General features: G+C 40.9%; 1 protein-coding gene across 4 annotated transcripts; it reads right to left on the bottom strand.

Annotated features, from left to right (window-relative positions):
- Positions 1-2,495: 2,495 nt before the first annotated feature.
- On the bottom strand, positions 2,496-7,577 carry LOC125297923 (CMRF35-like molecule 8). Of its 4 annotated transcripts, XM_048248490.1 has the most exons (8): positions 7,322-7,577; positions 5,789-6,100; positions 4,977-5,273; positions 4,147-4,437; positions 3,895-4,050; positions 3,447-3,509; positions 3,304-3,356; positions 2,496-3,073 (listed from the first exon to the last, which is right to left on the bottom strand). In XM_048248490.1, exons 1-8 carry the CDS (start codon positions 7,359-7,361, stop codon positions 2,912-2,914), a joined length of 1,374 nt encoding a protein of 457 aa, XP_048104447.1. In that variant the 5' UTR covers positions 7,362-7,577; the 3' UTR covers positions 2,496-2,911. The 4 variants fall into 4 exon arrangements, with proteins under 4 accessions (XP_048104447.1, XP_048104448.1, XP_048104450.1 ...); XM_048248491.1 differs by lacking the exon at positions 3,447-3,509; XM_048248493.1 differs by lacking the exons at positions 4,977-5,273; positions 5,789-6,100.
- Between the last annotated feature and the right edge of the window lie 13,808 nt (positions 7,578-21,385).

Here is a 21,385-nt window from a genome sequence, read left to right as displayed (position 1 = left end):
TTTAATTTTCTTATATTCTGTGTATGCTTTCTATACATTCAGTACTGTGCATCAACTTTGCTTTGTCTGTCATTTACTCTCTCCATGTCACGATCCATGTCACGAAGGGGTCATGCGACCCCTTTGTCAGGAGTTAAGGGTATTCTGCCTGAGGCAGTAATATTAGGAATATCTCGACTATAGGAACTAGACTATGGCAAGAAAATGCTGAAGGATGTATATGTATTGTATTGACCAATTATCTACTTACTTGGAGTAGCCAAATGACTTGCGTATGGTGCATGGATCACATGCTATGTCCAAGAAGTGTCCATGTATTGTTGTATTGCTGCATGTATGGGGATTTTTGGAAAAGACCATTGTACTCATGTAATTTGTATTACCAATGTAACTAACATGCATAAGATGGGGCCTCGCCCTAGAGAACTTTGAGTAGTGTTACTGGAACATGGTCTATCCAATTGAGTGCAGAGGCATTTTCCCTTATGTATCGGTTGAAACACTACCCGTAATTGCATCCCAATGGACCAGTATCAGACTTGTGGTCAAAAATATCCAGGCAACACTTAGGTGTGAGGAACCACTGCAGGTTTATTCACGATACCGGGAGCAGGTCACTAACCAATCAGAGCAATGAAATAGCTTACCGTGAGCTGTAAGAAGAACACCCAACCCATCCTTCTTCTCAACAAATGCCTTAAAGTTGGTTGAAGCAATGTTACTGTACTGTTCTAAGCTAGAACATTTTTTGTCACATACAGCAAACATCACATCACCATCCACTAGCTGCCTAAACATGTCACAATGCTAAAAAACTGTTTTCCCTTGATGAAAGTGAAACCGGCCTTTTCCCACATCCACTTTGTTTTCAGAACTAATTGTTTTCAGTGATACAACCTCCGTTTTCGTGTAAACGAAAGGCCAAACTGCATGGAAATACATGTATTTTTCCTATGTGTAAACGGGATCTTAGAAGCCGTCTGTCTAGCTTCTAGCCACAGCGCTGTTGTTGCAAACAAAATCAACTGAAGTGTGCTCAGATGGCGTTATAGACGAGGCACTGTTGCTCGTACAAAGCCCAATTTGATTGGTCCAAACAGCTCCGGTTCGGGCATAGTTGCTCCACAACGGAACAAGTCCAGACCAGACTTGCTGATCTCAAATGTTGAGGGCGGGGCTAAGTTTGTCTGGCAGCCAGGCTTTTTATCCACCTCTTATTAGAGTTTATCCACTTCTCAAAAAGAGTTTATTCACCAATTGCAACTTTTAATATTCAAAAATCACACTATATTATCCATATTCACAATATGTACACATACCAACACTCAAGGAACCATGTATTACCATTGGTATTATATATATATACTGGGCAATAACCTCCAGCATCATCAAACATGTTCTGAATGCTTTTTTTACAAATCCGATACCACACGGCACAGTCCACCTCCCGTTTCACCACTACTCTCCTGAACACAATAGACACTAATAGCACTATATAGATACATATAGCACTTTATATTTATTATAGTTATAATTATTATTATAGTATAGCACTTTATATTTATTATAGCTGGATGGAATCCACTATCTTGAAATCTCCTGGCTTCTTCTTATTATAACCTTTAATTTTTACCTTTTCAAGAATGAATGCGACTCTAACCGCTTAACGTACAGACATGTTGAAATAACCGTTGTGTAGGTCTGGAGTGGGGCAAGAGAGTTATTGTTTCAGATTTTTTTAAAAGTTTTGAGAAATAAGGGATTAAAAATGTTTAAAAGCTATTTTTTCCCCCATAGACTTGAATGGCTGTGTTGACATAATGGCCTAAAGCCAGCTGCGCTCGTTAAGCTCCCAGAGTAGTTCCCGGGTTAATCAGAACACTGGCACAGATGTCACCTGTGAATCCAAATGTTTCAGCTTCTAATGCATACAATCTGGTGCTCCCTAAAACTACACATCCTGTTTAAGTGTTTCCAGTGTGTCAAAATAAAAGTCACAGCCATATCTCATGCTTTGTGCATTATATCTCCAGAACGGCTTGACGCATATGCTTCAAATTTGGCACAAGTGTTTATATGGACTCAAAGATGAAGTGAGTTGATGTTGGGAGGTCAACCGTCAAAGGTCAAGTACATAAATACTCTGGACGCGATATCTCAATATGACTTGACATACATGCCTGGAATTTGGTATGAGTGTTTGTATGGACTCAAAGATGAAGGGAATTGATGTTGGAGGTCAAATGTCAAGGTCAAAAACACCTTGAGTGTTATATCACAAGAACGCCTTGACACACAAGGTTTTTTGGTATGAGGGTTTGTATGAACTCAAAGATTAAGTGATTCAATGTTTTTTTTTGTTTTTTTCAGGAATCTCCCCACCAATATTAAGCCAGCCGCTTTCCATCCACTATTGTAATTCATGTGGCATTACATTTATAGTTAATCATTAATTTCTCTATAGTAATATACATAAGCACACAATTTGGGTTTTATTGCATTTACTCAAAAATAGCACTAATTTATTGTGTTAGAAGGGCCGCTACAGTGCACAAGCTACAGTACACAACATAATGAGATTCAATAAGCGGAAACTATGTAAACCAGATGTACCATATATTGGTACAGCATATGACTGCAACTAGTTGCTGCATGGTCTCTCTGTAGACAATGAATCTCTTCTCAATTTCTCTCCTTATGTCTGCAATTCCTTAATCACCGTTTGTGTGTGTGTGGCAATGTGTGTGCACACATGTGTGCATGCTTGCTTAGATATGAAATTACATACATTTTAGAATTGGTAATTTTCTGAAACTGAACGTGTGTCCTTGTGGTGGTCCTATACTTTGTTGTATTGCACAAAGTTTGATTAGCTGTGTTGGGAACTTTGGTGGGAATTCCATTGACTGGGTCATGGAATCACTGTCAGGTAGGGCGGAATGTCTTCCACCCTGTCGGAATTCTGGTACACATCATCAGAATCGGGTCTGTTGACCCTTCCAGGAGGTGTTGGGGGGTTGGCCTGGGTCCTAACACGGGCTTGTACCTCATTGTTCGCATAATAAACAGTCTCCTGGAAAGAGAAAAACTCCCTTTAGAAAGCAACATTCAAAATGATATCCCACCTTATTCTCCTAAAACTGACTTTAATAAAAATAAAGTGAGATGAGCAGATATATATATTTGTTTATTAAAAATGCTAACATTGAAGTCTCTGTGGTTAATAGAACTTCAATGAAACAGTAATGGAGGCCAGTGTATGTTGCTTATTTTTTTAATGTTTGTGCTGTTTATATTACTCACCTGTGCATTTCCTGCTGTGTTTGTGTCCATCTGATCATCTGTTGAGGTAGATGCTACCAGACATTTAGAACACAATGAAATTACTCATTATTATTCACCGCATACATATGGCAGAGTACCCCCAGAAGAATCTGATTGTTCACCTGTTCCATTTTTTAACAGCCATTCCATTGCTGAAAAGTTGATTAAATGTATGTTATAGTGCTCTATTAAAGAAAAGATAGAAAATAAATATTTGTGTGAGCTGTAATGTGGTTAAAAAAATGACATCGGAATCGGCTAAAATCGGTATTGGCAGGACAAACTCTATGAAAAATCGGAATCGGCCCAGAAAAGTACATCTCTATCATGGAGTAAAAATATGAAACATTTTACCAGCTCCATCTAAATATGAATTGGCTTACTGTGCTATAAGCTAAATGTAGCATGTGTGGAACAGCTGTGGAACGTATGAATCAGACTTTTCCTGTGCAAAACTTAATTCATTTGCACATATATTCATACTAAAAAGCAAAATGCCCTTCAAAATGTATGGCAGCTCATATCAGAGACAAGGCGAATCTACAAATTCTGTATTAAAAATGAACTCACCACGTTCTGATGTCTTCTTGTATTTGACCACCACCAGGAGGCCTATGCCCAACAGCAGCAGCACCACGACAGGGACCAGCACCCAGATGGCCGAGTTGGTGTCTGAGCCGCTGGGTGTTTGTGGGGAATCTGAACCTGAATCTGTTTGGGGGGAAACTGAGAGATGGATAGAGAGAGAGAGAGGGAGATGACATGTAATTGGCTGCATTCAATAGGACTATTTATAGCTGTGCTGATAGGAAATGCACTCACATTTTTTGACAGTTAACTGAATGGCTGACGTAAACTCAGGTCCTTTGTCAGTAAACTCCACACACCAGTATATCCCAGCATCCTCTGCTGTGAGGTCAGAGATGGTTACTATGAAGACTTGGTCAGCAACAAGGTCCTTTAAAGTGAGTCTGCCATCTCCCGACAGCCCTTGCTCCAAACACTCTACTGGATCTTTTCCTCGGCAGAAGTGTTTACTCCTCTTCTTACTCGTTCTCGGATACTTGCAGGATATATCCACGGAACGCCCCTCATAGTAGCTCACCACAGTCACTGCCAATGACAGAAGGAGAACGCTACACAGTCAATACTGACTCTGCTTTGAATGCAGCAAGATAAGACTAAACCCTAATTTGAATGATTGACACAGTGCAAATGCTTGAGTTTAACTGAAGCTATATTAACCCTTTCGTGTCCGTGCCGAACATTTTATGTTTGGTGCTGGATGACCTCCTCACACAAAAAAAAACGTATTTCTTGAGTATAATACATACCATCAGTGGGATATACATACCGTTGTAATCAGAAGGATCAGTTCTATGAAATGGTGTAAATCAATTTACTAAGATAACACAATGGGCTAAGACATTTACCATAAAAATGGATGAGACAGCATAATGCCCCCAAATGCCACACTGAATAGCTATAGCCCAAAAATGGATGAGTCAGCATAATGCCCTGCACATACACTTTGCTTGTTGCTATACACTTTGCACTTCACCCACCATTTCAATTAGAGCTCTCTGATAGGTTACACAAATTACATGGATGCAAGCGTGGCATTGCAATTACAATAAAATATCATAACATACAGCCTTTAACTGCCAGTGGCCATTCAACATAGCGTCCAGCATTCTCCATTCCAAATACATATTTCCCAGAATCCTCTGCTTGCAGCCCTCTGATGGTCGCGGTGAGTGTCCTCGCCATGGTGTTGTCGTAGAGGGAGAACTTGTCGTTGTCAGCTCTAGTATGGCCGCGTTGTGTGTGAATGAGACGGGAGGTTTTTGTGCCTGGTCTGGAGAGGTACTTTGTCTTTTGCTCATATCCCGGGCCGTACAAGAATCGGATCACCGCCTCACCTCCTATGTGTCCAGTCAGTGGCATGGCTGTGTGTGTGTGTGTGTGTGTGTGTGTGTGTGTGTGTGTGTGTGTGTGTGTGTGTGTGTGTGTGTGAGTGAGTGAGTGAGTGTGTGTGTGTGTGTGTGTGTGTGTGTGTGTGTGTGTGTGTGTGAGTGAGTGTGTGTGTGTGTGTGTGTGTGTGTGTGTGTGTGTGTGTGAGTGTGTGTGTGTGTGTGCATGTGTGTGTGTGTGTGAGTGTGAGTGTGTGTGTGTGTGTGTGTGTGTGTGTGTGTGTGTGTGTGAGAGACACAGACAGAAACAGAGTTGTATATTTCTGAATGCTGTTTGCCAATATTAATGCACATGGCAATAAAGCACACTGAATTGAATTGAACTGGGAGATAGAGAGATCATTTTAGTTTGGAAAATAACAATGGAAGTATTTGACAACTTAATATAACATTTAATTTCTTGCATGACCTTTCACAAGTAATAACATAACTTAACAGTATCTACGGTATATTTTCATTATTTTAAATTAATTGAGTTTTTTCATGCTCACCCCAAAAGTCCACTTTTTCAAAGAAGACAAATTTCCCAGTCGAGTCGAAAACTCCACACCAGTACTCCCTAGTGTCACTGTCAGACACCTGAGTGATGGTAACCGTGACAACTCTGCGTTGTTGGTCATCATATATGAAAAATCTGCCCTGAGGATTGGCTACTCTGTCAGTGGAAGCGATGATGTAAGAGTTGGTGTCAGTTTGCTTATGGCAGAGGTGCTTGGGCACCATGCTGAACTGTGGCTGGTACGGACAGTAGATGTTCTTTATTCCTCCCAGGATGCCGGCCCTTAATACTGCTTCACACCAAGCTGCCATATAGTGACAGAAATAGTTGATTTTTTTTTTTTTTAATTACTCGGCACATTTGCTAATGTTGACTACATGAAGAGTTTGGTTCCAAAACGCTATCTCTATTTCAACAAATTTTCATGAATATTTTTTTTACATATTGTTTTCCAGGTCATTTTAGTGCAACTGTAGTTGGGTTATTGTTATTTGATTTATTTTTACTAAATCAAAATAGCAAAACTGCAATAGTATTGATATTACCTAAAAAATACACAATTAAATAACATGATTTGTTAATGTATTTTTAAAGAAATGGAGATATGTGAACCAAAGACTGTCAGCACTGGAAACCAAAGACTGTCGGCAGTGAGCAAACTAAAAGGACTTCATGTTGCCCCTCATCTACTCCTACTACTGTATACCAGCATTGTCCAACCCATCCTTTTATACTGTTCCACCTGTTTCTTCAACATCCTTACTGTAAAAAACCGTAACAAACTCACCCAACTAACCAATACTGCCACCAAAATAATAGGTCTGCATACCCCAAACCTACAAGAACTAAACACCAAGGCCATCGCACATATTGCTCATTCAATATCCCTGGACATTACCCACCCACTCAATCGCTACTTCTCACCCCTACCCTCTGGCAGGAGGTTTAGTAGCATAAGGTGCAATAAAGCCCGCTTCAGCAGAAGCCTAATCCAAATACTCAACAACACAAAGCCCCACAGATAAAAATATATGCAGTGCAATAATGTATGTTTTTCCCATGAAACCCCCAATATTTTATGTAAAAGTCTGTGTCAATTGCCTGTGATGTATGTAATGTGTATGTATGTATGTCATTCCTATATCTGTGTTCATATGTGCCTTTCTGTGCCTGTGACCATGCAGGATGAAAAGCTGTATGGAAAATGTGAAAAATAATTTCCCTAAGGGGATAACTAATAAACTAACTAACTAACTAGTGTTTTGGAACCAAACTATTTACATATCAATAGGTAGCCTACATCCATATTCAGAAAGAAATGTAACATTTTACTAGATGAATTCCACATGTATTCAATGTGTACATGTTGCATATCATACAATTCTTGAATTTCCCCTTGGGGATCAATAAAGTATCTATCTATCTATCTATCTATCTAATAATATGTGACTTTGGCCCTGTGGTGTTTAAACAATTCCATTAAATTTGCACATTTTGTACAGATAAAAAAATTAAAATATTTTACCTGAGATCAGGAGGAAGATTGACAATAATAGCAGAATCATCTTGACTTTCTTTTCAGATATGGTCTGTTCAAGGAAGTTTGCATAACTTTAGTCTGATCTTAAAAAAAAAAAGAATATGTAAAAAAAGGTGTTGGCTAAGGTTGCATAAGTTCACTGTTGACGGTCTGTGGCTGTCCGTGTATAAAAAGTGGTGTTGGCTGAGGCCGCATAAGTTCACTGTTGACGGTCTATGGCTGTCCATGTATAAAAAGTGGTGTTGGCTGAGGCCGCATAAGTTCACTGTTGACGGTCTGTGGCTGTCTGTGTCTTAAGTTCGACCGACCCCTCTTCCTTTTTCCCCCTCCTCCCACAGTACACACGTCGAAAAGATGTAATCGTGTACATCTGACCGCAACTTTTTTTTTTTTTTAAATAAAGGCCTCAAATTGCCCAGTGTTTAGATATTCATAACTTGACTTCATGATACATTTCATCACTGAAATAGGTTTTGTACTTTGTGATACTCTGGCCAGATTAGAGTTTTTCACACATTCCCAGAATCAATCACCCTTTTGGCAAAACCTTAAACAGTTTTGACATATAAAGCACTTTTTGACATACAAAATACTTTTTTAGATCGCATAGACTCTTTTTGCAAAACTCTAAACACATTATCATGCAATAAAACACATTTTAGATTGTGATGCACTTAATAATGGTAACCACAAGTGGCTAAAGGTCAACATGATTTGTCACTAAGACTGTGACACTCTGGACAGAGTGGAGGCCAGCAGGGGACTGCCAGCTTCCTCTCTGCAGCAGCAAATACTTTCATGTCCTCTTTTTGGACACACTGATATTAGCTGAAACCACAAGCTGGAGAGAGTGGGGGGAGAAAGAGAGAGTGGTGCAGGAGAGAGAGGGAGGGGAAGGAGAGAGAGAGAGAGAAAAGAGAGAGGGAGGGGAAGGAGAGAGAGGGAGGGGAAGGAGAGAGAGAGAGAGAAAGAGAGAGGAGGGGAGGAGAGAGAGGGAGGGGAAGGAGAGAGAGAGAGAGGGTGAAGGACACAGAGAGAGAGAGGTTGAAGGAGAGAGAGAGAGAGAGAAAGAGAGAGGGTGTAGGAGAGAGTGGGAGGGGAAGGAGAGACAGACAGAGGGTGAAGGACAGAGAGAGATCGAAAGAGAGAGGGTGAAGGAGATAGAGTGAAAGAGAGAGGGTGTAGGAGATAGAGTGAAAGAGAGAGGGTGTATGAGAGAGAGTGGTGAAGGAGAAAGAGAGAGGGTGAAGGACAGAGAGAGAGGGTGAAGGAGAGAGAGATCGAAAGAGAGAGGGTGAAGGAGAGAGAGTGGTGAAGAAGAAAGAGAGAGGGTGAAGGAGAGAGAGTGAAAGAGAGAGGGTGAAGGAGAGAGAGTGAAAGAGCGAGGGTGGAGGAGAGAGAGTGTGAAGTCAAACTCTAATTAGGAAGTAGTTTGGGAATAATGGGAAGAAAGCTGCATGAGGAAAAGAGAAAACAGTGGTGATTTCACTTTCAGTCAGGTTAGCGGAGAGAGTCGGCTGAAGCTATCAATCAAATCTCCTCCCATTGGGTTCAGTCTGCAATGCAACGTGGAGCTACTACACCTCCAAGGCACAGGTGGTCAATTAAATACTAAGCGGGAGTGAGTAGTGGAGACGCGACAGCAAACAATAGAGCAGACGCTGACGAATGCAAAGAAAACGCTGAAGAGTTACCTGCATTATGTTCAATGGGTTCTGTGCAATCTGGGACGTTTAAAAGCTGGAGAGACTGGCGGTTTTTTCACCTGGTGAAAAAATGACTGTTCATAACTGCTGAATGTGAAGTGACTGCATATGCCTGCCTCTGAATTCAAAAGAAAATAAAAGAAACAAAACGAGTAAACAAAGCCACAGTTTATTTCTCAAGTCATTGAGTGGAATCCAGCATTCTTAATCTCCATAGATGTCCTTCTATTTTTTTCAAGTTGAGGATTTTGCACAGAACACTAGGCACAACTTGACAGAGAGAGTGAGAGACAGTGAGGAAGAAAGAGAGAGGTGAAGGAGAGAGGGGTGAAAGAGAGAGGGTGTACTGTAGGGAGAGAGACAGAGTGGTGAAGGAGAAAGAGAGAGGGTGAAGGACAGAGAGAGAGGGTGAAGGAGAGAGAGATCGAAAGAGAGAGGGTGAAGGAGAGAGAGTGGTGAAGAAGAAAGAGAGAGGGTGAAGGAGAGAGAGTGAAAGAGAGAGGGTGAAGGAGAGAGAGTGAAAGAGCGAGGGTGGAGGAGAGAGAGTGTGAAGTCAAACTCTAATTAGGAAGTAGTTTGGGAATAATGGGAAGAAAGCTGCATGAGGAAAAGAGAAAACAGTGGTGATTTCACTTTCAGTCAGGTTAGCGGAGAGGAGTCGGCTGAAGCTATCAATCAAATCTCCTCCCATTGGGTTCAGTCTGCAATGCAACGTGAGCGACACACCTCCAAGGCACAGGTGGTCAATTAAATACTAAGCGGGAGTGAGTAGTGGAGACGCGACAGCAAACAATAGAGCAGACGCTGACGAATGCAAAGAAAACGCTGAAGAGTTACCTGCGTATGTTCACGAAGTTCTGTGCAATCTGGGACGTTTAAAAGCTGGAGAGACTGACGGTTTTTTCACCTGGTGAAAAATGACTGTTCATAACTGCTGAATGTGAAGTGACTGCATATGCCTGCCTCTGAATTCAAAGAAAATAAAAGAAACAAAACGAGTAAACAAAGCCACAGTTTATTTCTCAAGTCATTGAGTGGAATCCAGCATTCTTAATCTCCATAGATGTCCTTCTATTTTTCAAGTTGAGGATTTTGCACAGAACACTAGGCACAACTTGACAGAGAGAGTGAGAGACAGTGAGGAAGAAAGAGAGAGTGAAGGAGAGAGAGGGTGAAAGAGAGAGGGTGTACTGTAGGGGAGAGAGACAGAGTGGTGAAGGAGAAAGAGAGAGGGTGTAGGACAGACAGAGTGAACGAGAGAGGGTGAAGGAGAGAGAGAGAGATAGGCTGTCAAAGTGTTTTTGAAGTTGTCTAATTTATTACAAGCTGGAAGTTTGTCCCTTCTCACAGAGGTCATACCAACGACACTAAGCTGTTTAATTTGTATGACTAATGTAGTGTTTTAAGTTTTCTTTTTTTTTACAATCACTAACAAGCATTACTTTTTCTAAAATCTTATCACAGCAAAACACATTACACAATAAGCGAAGAGTTATAAAGACATTTCAAAAACAACCCAACCCTGTGTATATATATCTTTTGATGAAATATAGTGTATTATCAAAGGTAAATGACTGATAGAATAATCCAATTGTGTGAGCAACAGGAAGTCACCGAACACGGTGTAAATAGAAGCCTAGCATTGACCAAAAAAGGTATTGTCTGATAGTGACAGCAGTGCTGAATCCATCTTCCCTTGTCGATGGGAAATGACCAGCCCCTGATAAACACCCTGGATGAGCTCTCAGAAGGACTTCAGCGATGTGTTCTGGCCTTCAGAGGTGTGTCATGGCCTTCTAATGGAACTCAGTGGATCATACAATGGCATTACGCACATGTACTGTACTAGTCTTATATAAATCTGTTGACAAAGAGACGGAAAGCACAAGCAAAGGACTGGACTGAAAAGTCTTTGTGTGCAGGAAGGCTAACTCTGCACTAGACTGTAAAATGTTTACTCTGTCCTGTGGCAAAAAATAAATAAATACAAATATCCAAGGACAGCAGGAGCAGCAGCAGTTTTATATATTTTTTTTGTAGATTTTTTTGGGCTTTTGTATGCCTTTAATTCGATAGGACAGCGGAGAATGACAGGAAGCAAGTGGGAGTGTCTCCCCCATCCACACAAGGCCTGTACATTTTTATTAAGACAGCCCCCCCATCCACACTAGGTCCGTAGATCATGCAGTTTTATTAAGACAGCCCCCCCATCCACACTAGGCCCGTAGATCATACAGTTTTTAACAATTGCTATAATGACCCCCCTTTAGGTACAGCGGCTTAGCACCATAATTGTTCAGTTTTTGCAGAAAGCATGAAACTTGGGACAGTTATAGTACTACCCATAGAGAAAAAAAAATATTGAAATATATTTTTAAGTGTCAAAAATATATTTTTGGGCCAATTTTGAATATTTACATATATTTCAAAGAATATCTACAATAGGTCTGTAGACAATATAGTTTTTCACAATTGCTAAAACACTAAACTCCAGTCTCTGAACCAAATTCTCAGTTGGCTTCATTTCTTGAATCAACACCCATTTTGGCAAAACCTTAAACCTTTTTTCACATGTGAAAAACAATTTGCAGATCTCTCTTTTAGCAAAACTTTGAACAAATGATCATGCAATAAAACACATTTTGCATAATGCACTTGCATAATGGTAACCAAAAGTGGCAAAATATAAACACAAATAACGCACAGATGTCATACATTAAACACAACTACTCAAATCTACAATGGATAGAAGCTATCAGTGAGGCATTTAGACTACATAGCGACTGCAATGTACTTCTCATTTATAATACTGAAATGCCTGTATTTTTGATATACAGCTCTTCACATTGCTAAAACACATTTTTTGAAACCTCCCCTGGTCTTTGTTCTTTAGATACAACTTGCCTTTACAGTAAAGCAGCAGAAATGTAACATAGAGAAAGGGCGCCACCATCAGGTAGATGAGGGAAATAATACATGAGTTGTGGTGTATGTTCTTTGGAGTGGAGAGTTTCACATTTGGTTGTCTATTGAATCTATTTGAAGGTCACAGAATGCCAATCATTAGAGGATCTGCTTGTCACAACACAATTTCTTAAAGGAACCGTATGTAAAAAAAATGTATTTAATTTAATCATAAAATGGCCCTGATATGTCACAAGACATTAAGAAATCATGTTCATTTCAAATAATTATATCACTGACAACAGTAGTCCAGCCAGGATATTGACATTTAAAAAGTGAAGTTGCAGCCCTCAACTGATGTTGATGTTGTGTTTTGTCATGTCATGTTGTGTTGCGCCTGATGCGCCACTCTCTACCTATCTACTAATCACATAGTCAGTAGTGTTTTGGCATCCGGGTTGGCAACCTTGGAGGGGGAGGGGATACACCACTCTACAGTAATTTGAAAGTGATTGCAGTACCAGTTTTGGCCACAATCTTACATATGGTTCCTTTAAGGAGGACTGCCTGAGGCTGCTGCATGGTGAGGATGGAGCGCTTGGTCGATGAGCTCCTGATGTTTCAAGTTGTTATGTGGTTTGTCTTTCCGTCTGTCACATGGCTCTGGTCTCTAATTGGCTTTTCAATTTTGTCAGAAAAACCATCCACAAATAATCTTAATATGTACATGACCTTAGGCCATCCGTTTGATATGAAAAGGCTAAACTGTTACATTAATTTATGAATTCTACACCACGATAACCCCAACAAGCTATTTCAACAAGCTATTTCAAAAGGGAAGACCAGCCATAGAGAAATGCAACCAGACATGAATGCCATATTATAGCATAATATGGCAATAGCTTTCAGCAAAATTGAAACTACAACTACTGTATACTACACCTTTCAACTAAGTTTCATAGAAATCGATTGCTGGCATTTTAGTGGTTTTTGCATCTGATCTCTTCAAATATCTCAAATATTGTATATAATTAGGACGCACAGTGATTACAAGATGAATAGGGACAATTGCCTTGGTTTGTGTTGAGGTTTAGCTCCTGGTACACCGATGTCCCTTGGTTGGTGTCGGGGTGGAGAGTATCGTAAATTGAATCATTCTTGCTTGCAATCAGAGTCTGGTAGACTGTGGCCGCGGGTATTGTGGTGTCATTGTGACTTTCATTGGGTGGATCGCTCTGTTGGGGTTTTGCCATCACTACCTGGTAGATTGTGTTGTCTGACGTGGCGTCGCTGTTCTGATACTGGGGGTCGAGAGGTGGTTTGTTGCTCCTCGTAGGGCAGGTCGGTAAGTTGGCCCGAGGCCTGGCAAAGGTTTGGGCACGACCGCAACTGTTCACCGCGTAATCACCGTCTTGTTGCTGTGAAAATACAAACCAAAGTAACAGAAGATGATGCAGAAAAGGTGTTCATTTAATAATTGATTACGGGGACTAATTTGAATATTCCAAATTACATTGTTACACAGAACTAGCAGGGCTGACTAACATGGCCAGAGCCATCCAGAGGCCCAGAGTAGAGATCTAGAAAATACATCCCACCTTTCTGCCATCCAGCAATTCAAACACAGGTTTTTAGGAACTATTAGATTGTGTGACTGTACACAAAATAGTGTCCGAACTCTCTCTTTCTATGGCTCTGGAACAGAGTGTGGTTAACAACAACAACAACAACAACAACAAAACAAAAACATTCACATTCACTCACCTGTGCATTTCCTGTGTATGTGTATGTTGAGCAATCTGCAGACATAAGAACCATCAGACATGCAGACCACTGTTACATAATAGCAGACTATGTAACATCATAGCACTCTACTCTTCACAAAATATTAGCGTCTGATCTCTGACACAGACCTAGGGCATTTTTAATATTAGCGTTTGACCTCTATGACAGAGCTATAGGGCATTTTTAATATTAGCGTCTGACCTCTATGATGGAGCTATAGGGCATTTTTTATATTAGCGTCTGACCTCTATGACAGAGATATAGGGCATTTTTAAAAATGAACAAACTGCTGTAAAAACAAGTCTAGACATTTCTGCAGAAGATGGACTCACTCACCTTGTTTGGATGTCTTTTTGTATTTGACCACCAGGAGGCCTACGCCCAAAAGCAGGAACACAGCAGGAACAACAGCGACCAACAACCAGATGGCAAAGGTTGCCTCTGAGTTAGTGGGAAAGAGGAGACATTCAATACTTCAAAGGAACCTTGCAGAAAAGACTTCTGACATATGTTGTATAATAAGGAAGGGGAGTGGACAAGAACAACACACTGAGGGCTGTATGAACTAAGAAGTACTGCCAAATTACCGCCTGTTTTTGATATTTGCACCTTAAAACATGGTATCTTATGTACAGAGCTGATCGCACATGGATCAAAGCACATTTTGACAATTCGGCTAGTAGATTAGTTTTCCCTCTTTTAAAATGGAGCGAGCCTAGAGTGATTTCACTGGAGCGGGATGATTTTTAAGTGGAGCAGGGAGCAAAATTGAGCGGAGTAACCTGACGCGAATTTGAGCGGAGGAGCGGCCGAGTAGCCTAAACAGCCACTTGAGCAAGGAGCGGGATATTCACACTGCTCTTAGATCTGTTAGCACCGGACAATATTGGAAAATATAGGAAATGCGACGTGTTAGTTTGGCCCTTTATTTATGGTTTCTGCTATTCACATCAACAGCTCATGCATTCAGCTTGGGTGCTTCGGTCATCCTGCGGTCAAATACGCGAAAAACCTTGTATTTTCCTTATGCAGCAGTGTCTAAAAACCCTACTAGTCGAGATTTATGCTCATTTGGCATTGCAGGAGTGGTGGTAAATGTATCGGTGGCACTCACTGCAACGTGTCCGAGTGTGCAGAATCCCTCTTCATCACTCAATTTGTGCACACAATCAACAGTAGCATAGTTGACGCACGTGTCAGTCCGTGTCATGTTTCTTTTTGAGTAGGCTAAGTGTTCAACATCAGCGTTCAATATGGTTTTAATTTCAATCATAGCCGTAATAATATTTAGATGTTTTCTTTATGTCATGGAGAGAACTCAGTTGGGGGGCACACTGGCTTGTTTGGGGGCACACTGGCCCCCAAGCCCCCCCCCTTGACACCGACGCTGCTGCTCTGGCCTCTAAATTAAAAAGCGTTCCACGCTCCAACAAAACTCCATTCGCTCCGCTCCGCTAGTATAGCGCTTTGGGTCATGTAGGCCACTTTAAGAGGGGAGATGGAATCGCCCTTTAGGGATTGCAACACAGCTCGGATCTTAGATAGATAGATACTTCATTGAATTTCCCCTGGGGATCAATAAAGTTATAAGTGCTTTATCCAGAGGGAGACATGTTTGGATGCAGTGACAAAAAGCCTATCATGGAACTGGCTGGGAAATGCAACAGTTGTGGAGTCGGCATTCACAGCCTGTCGTTGCAAAACAGTAGCCTACATATCCAAAGTCAAAAACAGTAGACTGACAGTCAATAAGAGTGGACTGACAGAGCAGCACAAAATACTAAAAGCCAGGCCGAGTGCCCTGTTATCTCTTAAACTTTGCATCATATTTGCAAACCTAGCCACTTCATAGCCTAAATGTGTTAGAATTCATTCTGCACTTAAAAAAAAAAAAAAATTTGAGTGATCACATAGCCTACATGCAATGTCGTGATATTATCAGTATGTGCAATTTGCTTTTGAGCAAGATCTTACAAGAACATGCAATGTTGCGATATTATCAGTAGGCCTATTTTTTTTTTTTTGAGCAGGATCTTACAAGAACATTTCGAAATGAATGGAAAGACACAGTGATGAGATTTTGCACTCAGCTGTAGCCTAGGCCTGTTAGTGGTGAGTCTGTTATAGCCTATTTACTTGTACTTTTACTGTGTAGCCTACAGTATGAAACGCTATTCTATTAAATACTGTGTGCTCTATTGGTGCTGGCTATGTTCTTGCACTATTTTCCCCCATGATCATATTGTTTCAGTTATCCAAAAGGCTTGAAAGATGCTCTTTATTATAAGGCAATTTTGGAAAAATAACAGTAAAAATAAAAGTGAGGTGAGGTGCCCCCCCTGTCAGGTGCGCCCCCCCCCCACCCCACCCCTTTGCTCTCTGGTGCCGACCCTGCATATAGGGAGTTTTTTTTTTTTTTTTTTTAAGTAAGAAGGATAAATAGAGACGGGTGAGAAGAGAACATAGACATATAAATAATACACTGTGTCGATAGCTCATACACTAGAAGAGAACATAGACATATAAATAATACACTGTGTCGATAGCTCATACACTAGAAGAGAACATAGACATATAAATAATACACTGTGTCGATAGCTCATACACTAGAAGAGAACATAGACATATAAATAATACACTGTGTCGATAGCTCATACACTAGAAGAGAACATAGACATATAAATAATACACTGTGTCGATAGCTCATACACTAGAAGAGAACATAGACATATAAATAATACACTGTGTCGATAGCTCAAACACTAGAAGAGAACATAGACATATAAATAATACACCGTGTCGATAGCTCAAACACTAGAAGTGAACAGAGAGGACATATAAATAATACACCGTGTCGATAGCTCAAACACTAGAAGAGAACAGAGACATATAAATAATACACTGTGTCGATAGCTCAAACACTAGAAGCAATAGTCGGTACAAAAAGTCATGCTATGGGCTTGCTTGATCAAGCCCACTAATAAAGATTAAACAAACTAGATACTTTTGCCATACCTTTCACAACTTTGAGATCGACAGCAGAAGTGAACTCAGGCCCTGCCTCTCCAAACTCCACACACCAGTATATCCCAGCATCCTCTGCTCTCAGGTCCTGGATGGTCACAGTGAAGACTCCCTCAGAAGCAGCAGTGCTGTTATCCAAAGAGAATCGTTCCCCGATTACTGGCCCCTCTTCCAGGCACCTTATGGCATCTTTCCCTCGGCAGAAATGCTGGCGGCTTCTCCAGCTGTCTTGGTGGCATTTAACAACCACCACTTGCCCCTCGTACCCCGGCACAGTGTTCACTGCCAAGCATACAGTTATAGCAATCAATCAGTTATTGTTACAGATTGTACATGCTTAACATTCAAAGGTACAGTGTAGACGGTCAGAGCATAACATGATTGATGATATTAGGTTGAATTTTAAAACACAACTAGGGGGCGCTGTCGCACAACTGGTTACAGGGCCCATATCACATTCGGGTCAAAGGTCACTTCCTGTCACTCTCTTCTGTGTCATAAGGCGTGTTCGACTTGAGTCAGATCTGTGCAGATCTGACTTGATGTGATGCATGCTGGGTTGAACACTGGGATACTGGGATGGACGCAATGCTTGCTGGTTAGAAATTCTGTCCGACTTCTGTCAGCCGGGGAGGGACTTACCACCGTGACACCATGTCACATGACCTTAAAATATCGCGGGAGTCTTAGCCTGCAGACAGATCTTGCAGTTGCCTTCCACGAGCTGCACAAGCTAAAACACGCCCTCATGACGTCAGTTCAAAGACGTGATAGGGCCATTTGGGAGGAATGTCCTCATGACAATTATGACGGGAGTCTCATGCTGCTTCCTTATGTTGGAATATGCGAAAATAAACAGACATCGAAGGGATACCTTCTTATACGTGATTTTTGCAACAATGGTAGGCTAGCCTACTGAAAACGTTTGGATATTCTGTTCTGTTATTTTCTGCTGTTGGCTAAATAGATAGACACACACATAGGGGAAACACTTGATATTGAATTTATGTGCTACAATGCAGGCCTGTTAACTGTATGACAACAGTGGTTTATTTAAACTACATCATAAGAATTTATTTCGTCAGTCATCATGCTCATTTTTATGAGTAAGAATGAAAGTTCTGCTGTATTTATTGCAAACAAAATTCCGCGATATCTCCCACGAGTCACGTCAGGCAGACTGTAGCCTGTCTGTCCGGGATGAGCTGCCCTCTGTTGTAGCTCCTCCCGGCTAGCCTCTGAAGATCACGTTTACGTAGAAAGCCAGACCAAGTCAGATCTGCCTCAAGTCGAACAGCCTATTGACATAAATATTAGAAAGCTAGATACCGCATTGGGCTCGAGTTCTCTAGTGACCTCCAGTTATTGATTGCCCCCACCAAGATGGCGATCCTTTTTACATACGTTTGGGAGCCCAATCTAGCTTTCTAATATCTATGGTCATAGACCTCTCAAGTTTGCCTACAAAAACCAAAGCTACCATTGTTGCCCATATAAGGAGTTCCGGGTGTTAATTGAAGCTAAATACCTATTGCAAGTTAGCTTTGTAGCAAAAATCTAAGTTTGCCATCGTACCGAAGATTACAAGTAGGGCTGGGCGATATGGCTGAAAACTGTATCACAATATATAAGTATTTCTTCTTATCAGTAGATATTGATAACTATTGATTTAAAAAAAGGGGGTTAAATTTAAACACTTTTATTTTAAACTTAACCTTCCTTTGATGTTAATTACCACATATCAATCAAAGCAAAGAGGGAAAAGAAATACACTCAAATAAATAAATGTGCACATAAGTTTGAATGAAAAGCAGCACTGGTTGAAGCCTGGAAATATTGTAAACAAAGTAGTTTTGCTAGTTTATCATAGTCTACTGGTTGGACTGTTCAGTGTCCCCACGTGTGTTTAAGTTTCAAATTAATACTTTTTCTCCTTGGGACAGGCCCTTTTGAGTCTTAGAAAATACTTTTCCATTTGCATCGCGATTGCTAATTTTATAGCAATTTAGCCAGTTGTCTTGCACGATTGTAAATGTTTGGATTACGTTTGCATGCTGAGGAGGGATGCACCTGTTGAGAGGGAGAGGGAGAGAGAGAGAGAGAGAGAGAGAGAGTGCACGGGGCAAGGACTCATTGAGAGTCTGTGTTCAGGTAGGCCTATTCCATCGCCTGGTAGAGTTGCACATACTACAATCCAAGCTGTATTTAGCCTATTTATTTATGGACAACGTAAGGCGGGAGGTGTGTGTTGCTTTTAATTATCGAATGTTCTATCGAACATATTTTTATTGATATCGGTTACATGTCTATTGCGATACATATCGCAATCGTTTTATCGCCCAGCCCTAATCACAAGAGCCACTCAAAGGCAGAGGACAAAAGTGTGTTGAGCAATACGTCTGCATTTCAGACTTCCTCGTCCCCGCGATAAATCAAAACCCCCATGTTGTTTCCCCTTAGGAAAAATCGCAAGGTACCAGACCTCAAAGATAGCAGCTTTTTTGTTTTGCTTCAGAGTACTATATCAGAATAAAGGCAAAAAGCCCCAACAAATTACTTAACAAGTAATTTAACAAGAACCCCAACTAAACAAGGGGATCTGTGGAGGAACCAGCTGCAGTGACCATACCACATTGGGCCCATAGGGATTCAGGTTGGAGGCCCACGCACGCTGATTTCCCAATCCTACTCCCGTCTCGCTGTCCCATGCACTTCCTCTTTACTATCCTGCCCAATTCAAAGCAAAAAAAAAGCTAAAAAATGATACAACAAAGTGAAGACGTACAGCTTTTCACCATCAGCCTCCGTTGATGTTGAACTTCTTGGGCTCCCATTATACAGTAGTGGATCCCAGAGTCCTTTGCTGTCAGGTTGGGGAGGGTCACGGTGAATATGCGGTCGCTGGGGGAATCAAGGAGGGTGAGCCTCCTGTTTGGAGCGACTTCTGATTGAAAATTCTTCTGCTTTTCTTTAAAACGCTGAGCATACGTGCACCTGAAGACAGCATCTCCACCCTCATATCCAATATTTGACAATTCTTTTTAGGGAGAAACAGAACAAATCAGAGAGAGAGAGAGAAAAAGAGAGAGGAAGAGAGAAAATAATAATATATTCTTATATGAATTACTCCTTGGGGATAAATAAGTTGTTGAATATCTTGTATCTCTGTGTTAGACTCACCCCAAAATTGTATTGTATTGTTTTTTTGTTGTTGTTGTATTGTTGTGTTGTTTTCTTGTTGGTTGACTGGGAGGAACTGGCAGCTGTAAACACCGCTGTCTCCAATGGCAACTCTCCTGAAGGTCAAGGTGAGGCGCTTGTTTATTTGGTCGTCTTGTAGCCCAAACCGTTCTTCAGGTCCAGTGTGGACAGTGGTACACTTCCCACCAGCGCCACCGAGTTTACAGAAACGCTTAGTTAAGCTTGCGTACGAGGGCTGGTATTTGCAGGAGATGTCTGTTCTCTCGCCAATGTAGCCATACCTTACCATGTTGTGACAGAGGGATTCTGTTGTTGTGTGAATGAAAATCAAAGAGTTATTTTTATGATAACTTAATATCTGAAGAGAGTGACCAGCTCAAACTTAACAAACTTATTTTCCTTAGTCTCTAAAGATCTACAAACATAACAAATCAGTATAATTGAATATAAACTCTCCACATGTATTTTTTGACTGGTAATTCTAATACTACTATTCTGGCAATATTCTGATTCAGCAAAATGCATACTGAAATATATTACAAAACAACAATATAATAGAAACATGTAGAAAAGCTAATATTGTTTTCCTTACCAGGAATCAGGCAGAGAATGAGAAGCAGAAGATGCTTCAGAGGGACCTGGAGAGGAGACTGGATCTCTGGCATGGTAACGAAGGGGAGTCAGCAGCTCTCTGGGAGTGAAATGAGGACCCGGGACGTGTATATGGTGTCCTGTCTGGAGGGGTTACGCAATTTTTTTTTATTTTTTTTTTTTTTACTTTTGACGGCTCCTTCTCGGCATACAAAAAAGAGAAACCAACTTCCTCTTCTGTCCTCACACTCAAAAAACCACAAGTGCATGTGTGGGTAGGTAGTGTGTGAGGGACATGGGGTCTGGAAACTACAAATGTATTTTCTTGTATTTGAGACGTGGTTTACGAATACCCAGAGCCATTTATTGTGTGCTATGAATGTCTATCAAATGCGTTTGTACGTAGCTCATAACTGCTTCGGTGTGTCGTCATTGTCTTGCTGTCTAGCAGCGTGAATAAAATCGTGCGGGTCTGGCAGCATCATGGGGAAACCCATGTTAACTTGACCTGGCAATGTCCCTAACAAGGTGCATTGTGGCATGTTTAGTGCTGTAGAGTTGTACAAATAAAGTATTAGCCCTTGTATGTCCTAAACATAGGAGCAAAGCATAAAAATACCCTTCTAAGCCTTGTAATACAGGTGCAGATCTAAATTGCTTCTTAGATTCTTCTTCTTTTTCTTCTTTGGCTTCTTGTTGTTAAAGTGTGTTAGATTCTCGGGTTGTTGCGTTGTGTTTTAGTTCTAATGTCTGTATTGAAGATGGTCAATAAAGCTCGACGGCGGGATCAGAATCGGCGATTAGATGATGATTTATTGTAGATGGTACAACAATGAAT

The sequence above is a fragment of the Alosa alosa genome, chromosome 7, assembly GCF_017589495.1.
Source record: "Alosa alosa isolate M-15738 ecotype Scorff River chromosome 7, AALO_Geno_1.1, whole genome shotgun sequence".
Taxonomy (NCBI): domain Eukaryota; kingdom Metazoa; phylum Chordata; class Actinopteri; order Clupeiformes; family Clupeidae; genus Alosa; species Alosa alosa.
This window is presented reverse-complemented; position numbering and strand designations above follow the sequence as displayed.